The sequence below is a fragment of the Pelodiscus sinensis genome, chromosome 1 (assembly GCF_052426305.1).
Source record: "Pelodiscus sinensis isolate ZL-2025 chromosome 1, ASM5242630v1, whole genome shotgun sequence".
NCBI classification, from domain to species: Eukaryota; Metazoa; Chordata; order Testudines; family Trionychidae; genus Pelodiscus; species Pelodiscus sinensis.
The window spans coordinates 338,940,025-338,955,494 of NC_143052.1; the positions used below are offsets into that span (position 1 = coordinate 338,940,025).

The following is a 15,470-nucleotide window of genomic DNA, read 5'->3' on the forward strand; positions in this document are numbered from 1 at the left end:
TTAGGGAGCAGCAATTCCCTCCCTGCTCACCTCCATTCCATCTTGATTCAAGGGATAGTAATTTCAGCTGTCTTGTTTCACTGCACTGGGTTAGCTTGGCAGGGAGAGAGAGAAGAACCATCATCCATTCCTTGGCACTCTCCACCTCCATCCCACTGATGGGGAATAAGCACATGTAAGGTGGTTGTGACTTCCTCCCCATCTGTCAAAGCAGTAGATCATACCTCCTTGCTACAACACTTCAGAGGTGTGTTGGTTCAGGTGAAAATTAGCTCACTGTTAATGGGTCAGGCCTGCAGTCAGGCCGAGCAATGGTAGAGAGTCTGTTTGTCTGGGGCTCTTAATCAGGGTGGGGTGGCAATCAAAAAGACACTCAGGCAGGCAGAGCAGTAACTGTCAAGGGTGGCTTAGCTCTCTGGTGGGGGAGACAGCACAAGCATCTGGTGTCCTAATTCAGGCGGGTGCCAGACCTATGCAGGCCTCCTAACAACCAGGTGGGGAGGCTGTTATTCCTACCAATAGGGTGACAGGAGGTAGGAGGACACAGCTCCTCCTGCTCCACACCCTGGCCAGCTTGCACACAGCCGAACCCTATTTGGCTTCCCTGGGCTCCTTCTAATGCCCCGCTCATCTGGCAGTACCAGGGCTCCTGGGTTGTCGTCGGCCTCACTCAGGTAGACAGGAAGTGGCAGTCTCAGCAGTTCCACAGAGTCTAGCAGCTCTGGCAGCCCCTCCGGGTCTTGGGCACTGGAGCAGCCTCCATCAGGTTAGGGTTCTAGCAATTGGGGAGAGACATCCTGCTCCTCTAGCAGCACTTCTCCAACTGAGCTAAAGGGCTGGCCTGTTATAATTCTACTTCCTGTTCTTTTCAGGCCCCTCTGTTTCCAGCGGGGTGACCTCAGATATATTGGTTCTGCCAACCAGGGAGCGGTTATATCTCCCTCCCCATCCATAGTGCGGGAGTGGACACTGATGAGAACATAGATGTGCAGCTGTTCCTTTTATTCCTTCCTACATCCCAGTGCTGAATTCCCCATAAGGCTTGCCTTTTCCCATGAGCCCCAGAAAGCTTTCATGGTTGGTTGTGGTATGAGCCCTTTTATACATGCAACGTGATTTTCATCATGATGAGCATCTCTCCAAAAGAACCTTCAAGGCACAGGTTGAATTCAACAAACTTAAACAAGGTTGGTCTCAAATTCTTGCCCATCCATCATCTGTTTAATCCACGGGAAGGACTTTACATGATGAATATGCCATCCTAGAAAACAATGGTATAAAACATTTCATGGCATTTATAGCAGAGAAAAATTGTGGTTGGGGCCCACAAAATGTTAGCAAAACGCCCATCAAATGGCAATGTCTGTAATATATGATCCTGTAAGTCTATGGAGTTTGAGTGAGGTTGACTATTTCACTCTAACCATTTATTTGCCCTATTTCTACTATTCTAGATCTCTGTCTCTCTATGCAGTGCCAACCATTATTTTTCATTTTCAAGGCACATCTATTTAAATTTTCATTTTGATGACATAACTGCCCAGAGCTGTAAATGATGATTTTTGCTGCCTTTTTTTCTTTTCTTTGCCCTGACCTGTAAATCGACACACAAAATTAAAATAAAAAAAACCTCACAAAATCTCAGGTGAAACTTCAGGAAATATAAATGATTAAGAATAGTTTTCAAGCGCAACTTTTAAAAATCAATTTTAAGTGCAAGAAACATATTTCCTGTCAAAGTAGCAGTGCTGTGACCACCTATTGTTAAAGAATAGCAATAAATTTCAATAACAACTTCTTATTCATATAATTCACTGACATATTTTGCCTGACAGCTAATCCAGCTTGCTTTTTTTTCCCCAAAGGTGTTTTATGCTGTCCATCTGAAAGGCATGATGTGCTGCCCATAGAAAAGGTGTGACTGTTGTGTGTCCTCGGGAGAATTCTCTCTTTCTCCCCCTACTAATAAAACAAAGTTCTTCTTCACACAGCATGCAGTCAATCTGTGGAACTCCTTGCCAGGGGAGGCTGTGGAGGCTAGGACTATAATAGAGTTTAAAGAGAAGCTAGATAATTTCATGGAGGTTAGGTCCCTAAAAGACTATTAGCCAGGGAATAGAAATGTTGTCCCTGGCCTCTGTTTGTCAGAGGCTGGAGAAGGATGGCAGGAGACAAATCGCTTGATCATTGTCTTCGGTCCACCCACCTGGTGCTTGCCACTGTCGGCAGACAGGCTACTGGGCTGGATGGACCTTTGGTCTGACCCAGTACGGCCATTCTTATGTTCTTATGTTATGTTCTTATGTACCTCCGTTTCTAAGAAAGCCAGGCATGTGTCAGCTAAGAAAGAAGCCTTTTGCCAATGCAATAATCAGGGACCTGTTTCAAATAATATGTTCCCCTCACCTTGAAAACAAAAATGCTGGATGGACATAGATATTCTCCCACACTCCCATCCTCAAAGCAGCAGGGATTCCAATGCTCTGAAAGGCAACTGGAACAAATTACTGTATTTTATATTCTACAGAGAAAGCAAGTTTACACTGTTAAGGAGGCAGGGCAGTGCCTCTTCTGCATTCTTCTACGGTCAGCAACCTATTTCAAATGCAGTGGTTAGAGTGCTCTGATGCCAGTTCTGTGGATACCTGTGTGAGACAGTTCATTTTAGCATAGTGCATGGTAAAGATCTCACCCTGACTGCATTCCTTCATGCTGATCAGTTTTGTCAATTAGGAAAGATGAGAGGAAATTGATTCACTCTTGTTTGGGGGTGAGCAGAAACAGCTACAAACATATTTCGTTGTGTAAGCAAGTCATGGATTTCTCCAGCTCAGATACATTTTAAAAATAGATCAGTATGATTTAGTTTGTATGTCAAGGAGGATTGCTCAAAACCGCTGTGCAAGTAGGAAAAAAGGAGCATATGTCTATATTCCCTTTTTATTTGACAGGGTTATAAACTCATCCAGCACATTATGGAGTATACATTTTGTACCATTTACCCAACCATGCTTTGAATCAAGAATGGCTACTAGGAGTATTTATTAAAGGCAAGGCACATGTTGTGTTATCATTTGATTATAATGGTGTAGATTATTGTCAGTATAATTAAGGATGCCTCACATAGGTGTTATAAACTTCACTTTTAAGACTGTATAAGAAACCAGGCATATTAACTGGCATGAGGTAATGCACAAGACTTAACTTGTTTAAAGAGGATTATGCTCTAGGAATTATTTGGGGGAAGTTCTATGGCCTGTGTTATAGAGGAGGTCAGATTAGGTGATCACAGTGAACTCTTTGGGCCTTGGAATTTATGAATTTATTATTACATCCTCAAAGATGCAAGGTACCTACAGGCAGTCCCCGGGTTACGTACAAGATAGGGGCTGTAGGTTTGTTCTTAAGTTGAATTTGTATGTAAGTCGGAACTGGTACATATTGTAGGGGAAACTCTAGCCAAACATTTCTCCAGAGCTCAGTTTTATTCTCCCACACCTCACTTCCCTCAGTCCTTTATTCTCAAGCTGAGGTGTCTGCTGAGAAAAGCCGCTCTGCGTCTCCCTGGTCTGCTGGGGGGAAGCAACTAGTGCGGGGTTGCCTCACCCCGTTTGTAAGTAGGGATCCGATGTAAGTCGGATCCATGTAACCCAGGGACTGCCTGTATTAGTTTGCACCTGTAGATTCCACATGGGGGAGTTACAGTGTAGCACGCTGATGTACACAGCAGTTCACACCCCTGCAGTCTGAACTGTGTGGCCATGTAGACATTATTAGAGAAGAGCCAGTACTTTTTTTCTACTTTCTAATGATATATTTTTGCCAATTAGAATACTTTTTTAAGGTGAGAAAAGGTCAGGCTTTGAGGCCCTAAAAAGATTGGTCAAATTAACTTGTTTTTGACTCAGTCAGGAATGTACTGTATGACTTTGGGCAAGGTGTAAGCATGCCTCAGTTTCCTTATCTCTAAGGGTATGTCTACACTACCCTCCTAGTTCGAACTAGGAGGGTAATGTAGGCATACCGCACTTGCAAATGAAGCCCGGGATTTGAATTTCCCGGGCTTCATTCGCATAAGCGGGGAGCCGCCATTTTTAAATCCCCGCTGGTTCAAACCCCGTGTAGCGCGGCTATACGGGGCTCGAACTAGGTAGTTCGGACTAGGTTCCTATTCCGAACTACCGTTACTCCTCGTGAAATGAGGTGTACCGGTAGTTCGGAATAGGAACCTAGTCCGAACTACCTAGTTCGAGCCCCGTGTAGCCGCGCTGCACGGGGTTCGAACCAGCGGGGATTTAAAAATGGCGGCTCCCCGCTTATGCAAATGAAGCCCGGGAAATTCAAATCCCGGGCTTCATTTGCAAGTGCGGTATGCCTACATTACCCCGCTAGTTCGAACTAGCGGGGTAGTGTAGACATACCCTAAGAGAGACAGTAACATCTCCCAACCTAACGGGGTACTGGGCTGAAATAACAGTTTTTAAAAGACCATGAATCCTCAGCTGAAAAGTGCTAGGAGAGACAACAGAAAGGTAAAAATTGGATTTTACCAGTTTCTTTACTGCAGACATACCCTTTTGAGTATTCTGACCAACATTAAACTCTATTGAAACAGCAGCCTTACACTACTTGCATCATGAAAAGTCATTCCTGGGCAGCACTTAATTTCCTAACCATTTAGTTTTTAGGGATATGCCACAATACATAATATATGAAGCAGTGTATTCACATAATTTAGAAGCCATATGCAGATAATGTAGGTTATCTGCTGTGGGACAGGGCATATAGAGTCTCTAGTGTCCTCATTGGCGTTTGTTTGTAAATTTAATCATAAGGATGCTATGTTTCAGGCAGTTGCTAGGTGTGTCTGTTTTATTAAATCAGTGGGGGTTTTGGCCGTCAGTACTTCCCACATTTGTCAAAATGGACTCGGAGTTCTGTATGAAGGCTCTAAAATAGCACTTACACCAGTGTTTAGTTTCAGATGTTTGTTTAGGCCTTACTGAAGGTTCTGGGACTTAATTATTTTCTGAACATGGATAGACTATAGAGGTATGTAGTTTTTGAAAGGAAAGCATGTTTCAATGCTTTACTGAACTTGACACTGAAGCTTCTTAAAGAAATAAGAAAACTTGCAGGAAAACTTAACATGTCCTTTGCTTTGTTAAGGGTACATCTATACTTGGAGCTGGAGATGTAATTCCTAGCTCAAATAGATATAACCACACCAGCTCTGTTTGAACGAGTGTCCTAGAAATAGCAGCACAGCACTGTGGCAAGAGGGACTCACTACCCTGAATATGTACCTATTGTCGTAGACAGGGATATACTTGGGGTGGTTTTTCCTTCTTACTGTTCATTCCACTGTGACTTTGTTTCTGTTTATAGCATATTAGTACAAACCGGAGATAGCACAGTCAAGCTGGAAATAAAACTTCATGTGTGAATGCCCCCAAGTTACCCACTTCCTGGCAAGCCCTCTGTGGTAGGAATGTTAAAATGTGTTTATTCAGGTAAATGTGTAACTGCTTAAAATTTCAGTGGTTACATGTTTAAACACGGGAAGGGCAAGTGGCTTTCTGGGAGCTAGTGCTCCCGACACGCATCTGCTCCCACCTAACCTCCCCCCCTTCACTGATGCCTCTGACACAGAGGCAGCAGCATAAGGGCATGGGGGAGGATGTTGCTTGTAACAATGCACATTAATGCAACAACCACCTAACCTCAAGATGGTTCTTACCAACCACCACAGGACATACCACACTAATACCATCCCTGGTACCTTCCCTTGCAACAAACCCCGTTGCCATCTTTGTCCACATATTCATTTGCTGATACCATTATTGGACCTAACCAAGCGAGTTATAAGATCAAGAACACATATTCCTGCGCATCCAGAAATATAATCTATGCTGTCATGTGCCGAAAGTGTCAGTCTGCTATGGACATTGGACAAACATCTCAGACACTTCGCGAAAGGATTAATGCCCACAAAACAGATATCAGACAAGATCACAAAGAGATAGCAGTTTCTTGCCATTTTAACCAGAAAGGACACTCTCTCAATGACTTAACCACCTGCATTCTGCTACAAAGACCTTTTACATCTGCACTTGAAAGGGAATCCTCTGAACTGTCTTTCATGTTAAAATTCGACACTTTCCAAAAAGGACTCAACAAACATTTGAACTATCTCACCCATTACCAAGATAGTTTCCCCAATTATCACCTCAAATACCACTAACTCACAAACATCCCACTCTCCCTACCTCTAATATCATCAATTCACAGACACTTACCTTCCTTCCTCCCCCCCCCTGCATCCCCCTCCTGTTCTGCAATGTGATTTGTCCTTTTCATATTTGTTCATTTTTTTTAATTGTATCCTTTGGTATATATGGTTGTGACTACTTTCTTCCACTATTTGATCTGAGGAAGTGGGTCTGGCCCAGAAAGCTCATCATCTAATACCATCTTGTTAGTCTTTAAAGTGCTACATTGCCTGCATTTTGCTTCAGCTACCCCAGACTAACACGGCTACATCTCTATCACTATTCTGCAGTCTTCAGTGAGCTCCTGACCCCATAGGCTTCTCACATGACATGGGAGCTGTTAGTCTGCTCTCTTTCCTCCAGGCTGTTCCCCAGTTCAGCTCACTCTCACCTTCCCAGCCTGACAGCTGCTTTGGGTAAAGCAAGACCAACCTAATCAAGCCCACAACAGCTCATTAACTCTTGCATGGCCAGTACTGAGTAGATATATATCATCACACCTCCTGTGTCTGTTGGAATTAACGCAACTCATTTTGAATAAACTTTTGGTGTCCAGTATGGTAAAGTTTCTCATGGCCTGGTTATGCATTGTCTCTTAGGAGACACCCTGTATTTTGAAGATTATGCACAAATGCAGATTGTAAACTTAAGTTTTGATTGCTTGTTATTTGTTTTAACTTTTCCCAACTATTTTGTGTCTGTGAAGGACTGTCTTTTCTTCTAAAGATAAAGCAGTTGTATACATTTTTGAGGGAAAGTAGAATGTTTCTGTTAATCCATTTCCAAAATTTATGTTTCTTAATAATTTCTATAGATCTGCTACAGGTCTTAGCATATTCCTCCCTGATTGTTCCACAAATGTCTTAATCTGAAATATTGGTACACGAGTAAAAAACAAGTTTGTTAGCTCTGTCTGATCCAGAAAAAAGAACATAGCATTCATACAGATCAATTCTAATCACATCATTCCTGCCTCAAATCTAAGGAGCATAATTTTGACTATTCAATACAAGAGGATATATGGGATTATTACAAATTGCTGCCAGGGGACTCATAGCTGGAATATGGTTTTATTTTTCTCTTAGTTAGTTTCCAAATTGCAAGAATGTGCATAATGAATGGTTATCTAGTCCTTCTGTTTTATCATTTTTGAGAGAAAAATAGCACATGTTGCAGACAGACTTGGCCCACATGCTTAGATTACATGGCAATCCAGAGTTGCTGTTGGTTCATTCTATACCAGAGAATTAGAAATTTTGCTCTGGCAGCCAGAATGAAAGCATATGGACCAAACCCTGTTTGCTTTATCAGGTACATAATCCCATTCTATTTAATGGGATTACTTGGGTGAGAAAATGGGCAGGTTTTATCCTTATATCTTGGTCCACTTTCCTATTTTATTTTTGTTACATTATTTATTTATTTTGTGTAACTGGTCATTTTTTTTGGTCTTTTTAATCCATCCATCAAAATGCAGATAATTCTCTTTGATTAAGATGTCTGATATGTTTGACTTCTGTATGTAATAATTAGTGATGTGTGTAAAAAGTGTATATACACCCTGTATAGCAAATCATGCAGGTATGAGCATATATGACTATGGTACATATATAGTACAGATCTTCATCCTGTATAGGGTTGCTAACTTTCTGACTGCAGAAAACTAAACAGCCTTGCCCCACCCCTCCCTCACTCCTTTTCTAAGGTCCTGCCCCCTGTTCCCTCTATCCTCCCTCCTTCTGTTGCTCTCCCCCACTCATGCTCACTCATTCATTTTCACCAGAGGTATGGGAGAGGATGAGGGCTCTCTTGGGAATGTGGGCACTGGGGCAGGGCCAGGGTTGAAGGGTTTGGGGAGTAAACTCTGGGCTGGGGATTAGAGCCAAGGGGTTCATGGTGTAGGCGTGGGCTCCAGGATTGAACAGGGGTTGCGTGGCAAGGGGTGAGGGCTCCATCTGGTGTTGCGTGCCCTGGTGTGGAGGTGGGGGTGAGGAATTTTGGGTGCAGGAAAGGTCTCCGAGCTGGGTCAGTAGGTTGGAATATGAGGGGAGGACTCTGGGCTGAGGCTGAGGAGTTCAAAATACAGCAGTGGGCTCAGTGCTGGGGGTAAGGTTGTGGGAGACAGTGAGAGCTCTGAGAGGTATTTTGGGCTCATCAGGGGAACTCAGAGATGGGGTAGGCAGTTGGGTTGTAGGAGGGTGTTCAGAGTATGTGTTCTGGAAACAGGCTCAGGGCTGGGATAGGAGGGTGGGGTGCAGGAGCAGGTGCAGGGTGGGGTGTAGGAACAGGTGCAGGGTGGGTTCTGGGATGTGATTACCTGATGTTGCTCCTGGAAGTTGTGATGTCCCTTGACCTTTAGGCACAAGATTGACAAGGGAACCTACACTGCTCCTAGTGGCCACAGTTCCCAGCCAAAGAGAGCCGTGAAATCAGTGCTCAGTGTGGGAGAAGCTCATGGAGCCTCCCTGGCTGCCTCTGTGTCTAGGGGCCACCGGGACACATCGGCCTCTTCTGGGAGCTTCATGTAGCCAGGGAAGACAGGGGGTATACCAGTCAAAAACTGCACACTTGGATAGGCAACCCTAATCCTATAGCTGTAGTATCCTCAATTGCATTCATACGAACAAGACAGGATTTTCCAGGACACCCAGCAATATGTGCCAGTGACCTGCAAACTGCTGCATGATTTCAGTGGAATCTTTCATATTAAAGGTCTGATCACATATTGCTTAAGGCATGTGTAACTCCCATTGATGTTTGTGGAAGGTTTAGGGGACGCATGATTAAAATCAGTTTTGTCAATGGGGATGGGAGATCTCCACATTTTCTGTTCATTGATCAATATTTCAGTATCAAAGAAAACAGAAAATTCTAAGGAACTGCAGTATATGGTATGTGTATGTATAGTACTGTATAATGTTATACATAAGAGTGTGTGTGCATGTATATATATATATAACATTAACCATCTGACAGAAACTTGGACATTATGAATTTAGGAATTCTTTTTAGATCATTATGCCTACTGGTACATCTTATTGGACACTAGATATATGATTGTATGTGGAATATGCATTGCCTGACCTAGGCACATGGAGGGAGTTTGAGATGTATTAGTATTACTCAGATGAGACCAGAGAATCACTACCACACAGAAAAAGGATAAAAAGCCAAAACAGTGTATCCACCCATTAGCGAACACTTTCACAAAAGGATCCTTCCATATTTAACTTCCCAGTCCTTGTTCTCAAATGAAACCTGCACAACACTTTCAAAAGATGAGCCCTGGAGCAAAAGTCATAACTTTGTTACTAACTAAAATTAATGGATTTATGGCTTGCTACAACAATCTGTAATCTATTAAGCCCTCCTCCCTTTTTGGTCCTGTGGCTGCAAGGGTGTTAACAGGCCACTTCATATTGAAAGTTCCTTTAGAACTTTAATTACTTATGCTAAACCAATTTGTTTCACCTCGTATTTAGCTATGACAATCTGGGTACCTTTCTGAAACCTTAAAAATGACAAGTAGTCCTGTGCCAACTTAGAGACTAACACAAATGTGTAGAATCATGAGTTTTTGTGGGTAAAACCTACTTCATCAGATGCATTAGAGTGGAAAAAAAATGCATCTGATGAGGTGAAATTACCCCACTTATTTTTAAATAATAAGTAGAGTGTCCACACTACCAACCCTGTAATTTCAAAATAATGGGCTGGTTATTTCTTTATCTGTACTCCTGATTTCCTCAGAGAATAACACTAATTTCAAAATAGTTATTGTGAAATAACAGTAGTGTGGACAATCAGCTGAGGCTATTTCAGATTACTCCCCAGTGCTTCCTCTGGAGCTGTATGTCGAGGTAGCGCATCCACAATAATGGAGCCTGCCTTCGACTAATTTAGAGGCTTCCCCATAGTGGGGACGTGCTATTTCGATTTTGTTATTTCCAGTTATTAAATCAATTGTAGTTATTTTGAAATAGTTTCCTAGTGTAGACGTGACTTAAGGTGCCACAGGACTATTCATTGTTTTTAAAGTTATGAACTAATACAGCTACCCATCTAAGTATTTCTCATATCTGAAGAGCTCTGCTTATGTCAAAAGCTGGTCTTTCCCCAACAGAACTTTTCCAGTTAAATATATTAACCTCACTTGCCTTGTGTTTCTAATATTCTGAGAGCAATACAACTACAACAGGACTGCAAACTTTGTGTTTAGTAAGGAATACTGTGCAGCCATGATGGGGCGTGTACTTTTGTTATCTTCAAGTAAAGCTTTTTAAAAATATTTTTATAGAAATGTTGACAATTTTCATGGTGATTACTTAGCACTGAGTAATTTTGATGGTTTTCAGTATTTGGAAAATCTGACTAATAGACTTATTATGACTTTCATATGAACTGTTTTCTGGGGGGGGAAATCATTGTTAAATGCATTGTCCTGTATTTAAACTTCTTATATGTTTTGTGTTTATATTCCTTCTGTTTTTAGTGATGTACTGCACATATTCAGACATCAGGCTTGAATAAATATAACAGCCTTTCTTTTGGTCACTTTGGATGTTTTATTTGTTTTGTTTGGAAAATCTGCTTGAAATATTTTTACTAACCATAAGTACTAAAATCCAGATCCTGCAAATTCTTTGCAGTATGTTTGCAGAATTGGGGCCTAAATACTAACTTTGGGCTCAATTTAACATCTTTGAAGTCAATAGGAGCTTTTCCTGAGTCAGGAGTGACTCTATAGAAATGTTATTTTTATACTACATCTCTCTTGATTTCATGAATGAAATTATACTGTCTGGATTTACTTTTATTCTAGCCTGTTGCTAGTCAGTTTCATTTGAGTGCTGACCTGCACTAACTCATCACTGTAGTGTTTCAGTCTGTCTTGCCCCCACTTTACTCCTGTGAGTAAAAGCTCTTTGGGTTATAAACAGTACAGAGGAATGATTAAATCCAAACCAAGAACCATTCTGAATAACTGTCAGGAAGTCACAAAAGCTTATCTAGTGATAAATTTAGTAAAATTTTATAAAAGCCTAAATTTGGTCCTTAAACTTATGAGTAGTGTTATGTTTCATTACAGACATACTTTCTACATTACACTGGAAATTACAGGATTTATAAGATACACACTGTAAAACATATTCATATTTGAGTGTATGTTTGTGTATGTATATATACACAGACATCTAAATATAGAGAAATGCACATGCAGTGTGTAAATCCACACATCGTGCATATTTACACTGGTGTGTTAATAAATATGTGCAGTATGTCCCATTTTTGAAAGTCCCCCTCCCCACACTGTGCATGTTTTCTGTTGATTTTCCTTGTGTGCCTTATAAATTTTTATTTTTTCTGTCTGTGTTTGTGTTTGTGGTTCACAGGTCCTCCTTTGCATTGTTCATCCGCTTCATCAACCCCTATTGAGCAGTCCCCTTCCCCTCCCCCTTCCCCTCCCGCCAATGAGAGCCAGAGAAGGTTGCTAGGCAATGGTGTGGCCCAGCCAACCCAGGACTCTGACTCTGAGGAAGAGTTTGCCCCTAATTCATTCTTAGCTAAAAGTGGCTCTGGAAACCTCTGTGTACCTGCCAATGGTGAGTTATTCTCTCTACCTCCTTTACTGCTTGCTTGTCTTACAAGTTATGCGTGGGCCTGTAGGACAAAGATTTGGTTTGTCTCCTGGACTTGGAATAGTAATTCACCCTGTGTTTGATGACTTTCTGCTTCAGTTTTACAGCCACTATGTGTGTTGGTTTAAACTCCTTGTGTTCCCTGTGGATTGTGTCCCGGTATCTTTGCTGAACAAACCATTGCAGTGCTGGTTGCAACAAATCACCTACCTTGAGACAGCACCTGAACCCAATGCTGACACACTGATTATGGTTTAGCTCCCTGAGCCAGCCCTGCTGAAGTGTCACACAACTTGACCCGTAGTGTGCGCACTGCAGGACAGGCTGTCAGGCAGTCTGTGAAACTTTCCGTGTCAGTCTCTGTGTGTGTGTGGATGTCAGGAACGGATCCTTTCAAATGACCAGTTTGGCGATCAGCTGGATTTCAGGCTTTATGAAATGTTTATTTTGCATTATAAACAGACCAGGGGAGTGTGTCCTGCATCACTTCAAGTCTATGAGTAACTTTTCAGTGGATTTTCTAAGTTTCACTGAGGCTTCTACTCTCAAACCGGGGCAAATGTGAGACAATCCCAGTGGCTGCATTAGGAGAATACAGATATAAAAACTAACTTCTGAAATCTCAGCCTGTTTTTTTTTAACCCAAATATGACTTGTGACAAGTGACATTAGCAATGTTACCTTCCCACACACCAGTCAAAAATATCTCTATCACAGTCAAAAATAGGTTATAGATCCAAATTTCTGCAGATAACTTTGAGAAATTTCCTAAGGGCATCATACATAGGCAGAAACATGACCCTATCCCACTAAGAACCAAATGCTTTTAATTCCCACTTATCTCAGTGGGAGCTGAGGGTCTTAGCACCAACAGGACCAGGATCCCACTGAAAGGATGAGGATGTAAAGAAATGCAAAAGAAATAAAAGGATTTGTTTTACAGTATCCTAAAGACAATGAACTGTAAAAAGGGAGATAAAATCTCATTGATAAAGAAATGTTAAATTCATCAAAGAGAGTGCAACTAACATAGTGCAGATACCAGCAGTGAAACAACAATGGCTGGCCAGCTCACTGATATGCAGCCACAGTGATAATTGCAGGAAGGTCTGATTTATGGGGGTGTAACCCCTTCACAGACATCTACCCAAAAAAAAAAGAGTGAGAGGGGTTTACAGCATCTGGTAACAACTTAACCCCATTTCTGTTGAGCCTTTTAGGAGGTTTTCTAGTATGGTGTTGTTTCAAAGGAAAGGGAAAAAAGTTTGACATTGAATTAATTCCTCCCCTCCTCAGCTTCCTTTTTTTTTCTCTTTATTGCATTTGCTATGGTAAAAACTAACTTTCCTTCAGGGCTTCTTAGTGGAAAAGGTTATCTGTTGTGAATTGTCATCGGGGGAAGGGAGGGAGAGAAACAGCATTGCATTCATTCAGAAAACTGCTTAAAAATCATATCCTCCTACCTCCCTTCAGTCACTAGTACAGTGAAGTTTGCAGTCCTTTGAGTTATCCTTTAGTGTTCACAGTAACACTGTAAATGGTGATTGGAGAGGAAAGTTGCCCTCAGTAATTAGAACATCCTCAGTAATTCTTATATGATCATAATAGAGATGTAGCCGTGTTAGTCTGGTCTTGCCGAAACAAAAGACAGGAAGGACTATGCAGCACTTTAAAGACTAACAAGATGGTTTATTAGGGAAGTGGGTTTGGTCCACGAAAGCTCATCACCTAATAAACCATCTTGTTAGTCTTTTAAAGTGCTGCATAGTCCTGTCTTTTAAATGATCACAGTATGTCTGTCTGTCCATCTATCTGTCTATACACACTTCGAGGTAAAAAGAGAGAGGGGGAGACAGAGAGAGATTAAATCCCTTAATCTCTTCTTTTACTAATTAACTGAACAACAGAAAAAGCATTGTTCAGAGTCTACAGTGAGTTGACATTATTGTATTATTGATGTGCTGGTTGAGTTAGTGAGACTTTAGGCTCTCCAGGTATCTGCTTATTTATACTCCTCATCTCCTTGCATCAGTTTGTTAAGGCTTTACATTCCCCAGGGCCTTCTTTGTGTGTAAAATTCTGCAGGTTGGTAATAAATATGTCCCACACAGACAGTGTGTCTGGGGTCTCATTTGCTTGGTGACTCTAGTTGTTCAATAATGAGAGGTGCAGGTAAATCCAGCACATTTGTGACCTGCTACGATGTCACCATCACTCTGCTATCAGCAAAAAACAAAGGTGACCTTTGAAAGCCTCATTGATTTATTATGCATCCTATCAGCCCATAATCCAGGAGTTCACCTGAATGAGAAGCATAGACCATGCAAGTCCATCAAGCCTAAATACTAAGACTCTTCTGACCCCTCTAAATGGATTTAATTGCCTTGGTTCCTGAAAGTTCTGTTTCTATGAGGCTTAGTCAGCTTAGACTTTAAATAATAAAGACAGGTCTTTATGTCCGCTAAATGGGGAAAATTAGTACAAGCTTATTTTGGTTAGGACTAAGTTTAATACAGTCAGAGCACTCATTCTCTGTGCATAGTGGAAGTCTCAACAGCAGGACTGCCTGAGAATGCCTAGCTAAAGATTTGTGTTGCACCTTTTAATTGATCCCTGCTAGATTTTCTTTCCACAGCTGTGTAAACTCAGCTTTAGAGGAATCCATCCAAAGTAACATCCCCCCCCCAGCTGCTGTTACAAATCTCCATGTAAATTGTAAATATAATACACATGGAACATAAGATATTTTTGAAGATACATTAGACTATTCATTAAGACTATTCTTTTTCTGAGTTCTGCTCCATCAAAAAAGGTACTAATGTTATAATATCTTTGTGAAAATGTTCAGCTAAAATTTCAAATGAATGTTGAAGAACTAAAATAATAGAGACTCACAGATTTTCATTTCTAAACATTTTATTTTTGTGTTCCATATACTGCAAACACATTTTTCCTAATCTGTGCTTCATTTGCCTAGGCTTTTGCGCAAGAGGGATAGGCAAGAGGGATCAGTAAGACATAGCCTACGTGTTGTACTTATGTGGACTGTTGCGTCTGAGGCACTTATACCCTTTAATCAGCCAACTTCATAACACCACTGGAAGGTGGGGAAATGCTGTTATCCCCACCTTCCAGAGAATGGTGAACTGAGATCTGAAAGACTTAAGGTACAGATTTTAAAGTTATTTAGGGTTTGCTGTGCTTGGCATGGCAACACCTAAGTACTGATTTAGGAGCCTTGATCTCATGAGATTTGGACTCTGTAAATCAGTTAGGCATTACAAAGTACAGCAATGCCTAAATTGCTTTAAAAATCTGGGTGTAAGTGATTTGCCCAAGATTATGCAGGAAGTCTGCTGTAGAGCAGGGATTAAACCTGGATCTGCTAACATCCTAACCACTGTACACCTTTGGATAGCTTTAGGTTTTTTTGGTTTTATGAGTTATATAAAGCAGCAGAGGCAGATAAAAAAAGGACACATGAAGAGACAATAAGGGAAAAAACCCAGCATAATCTGCCACACCTTTTCAGGAAATAGGATGTATGGAGGCCCACATT

The 15,470-nt window shown here is 41.4% G+C and overlaps 1 protein-coding gene across 7 annotated transcripts in view; it reads left to right on the forward strand.

The window, feature by feature from the left end:
* Positions 1–15,470, forward strand: part of TENM4 (teneurin transmembrane protein 4) — an 870,263-nt gene that overhangs the window by 478,626 nt on the left and 376,167 nt on the right. For 6 of the 7 annotated variants that reach the window (XM_075919465.2, XM_075919468.2, XM_075919466.2 and 3 more), the window contains one exon: positions 11,666–11,875. The exons of the other annotated variant lie outside the window; for it this stretch is intronic. In XM_075919465.2, coding sequence (XP_075775580.1) covers positions 11,666–11,875 — 210 coding nt within the window. The remainder of the gene's footprint in view (positions 1–11,665; positions 11,876–15,470) is intronic. 7 annotated transcript variants of the gene reach the window in all.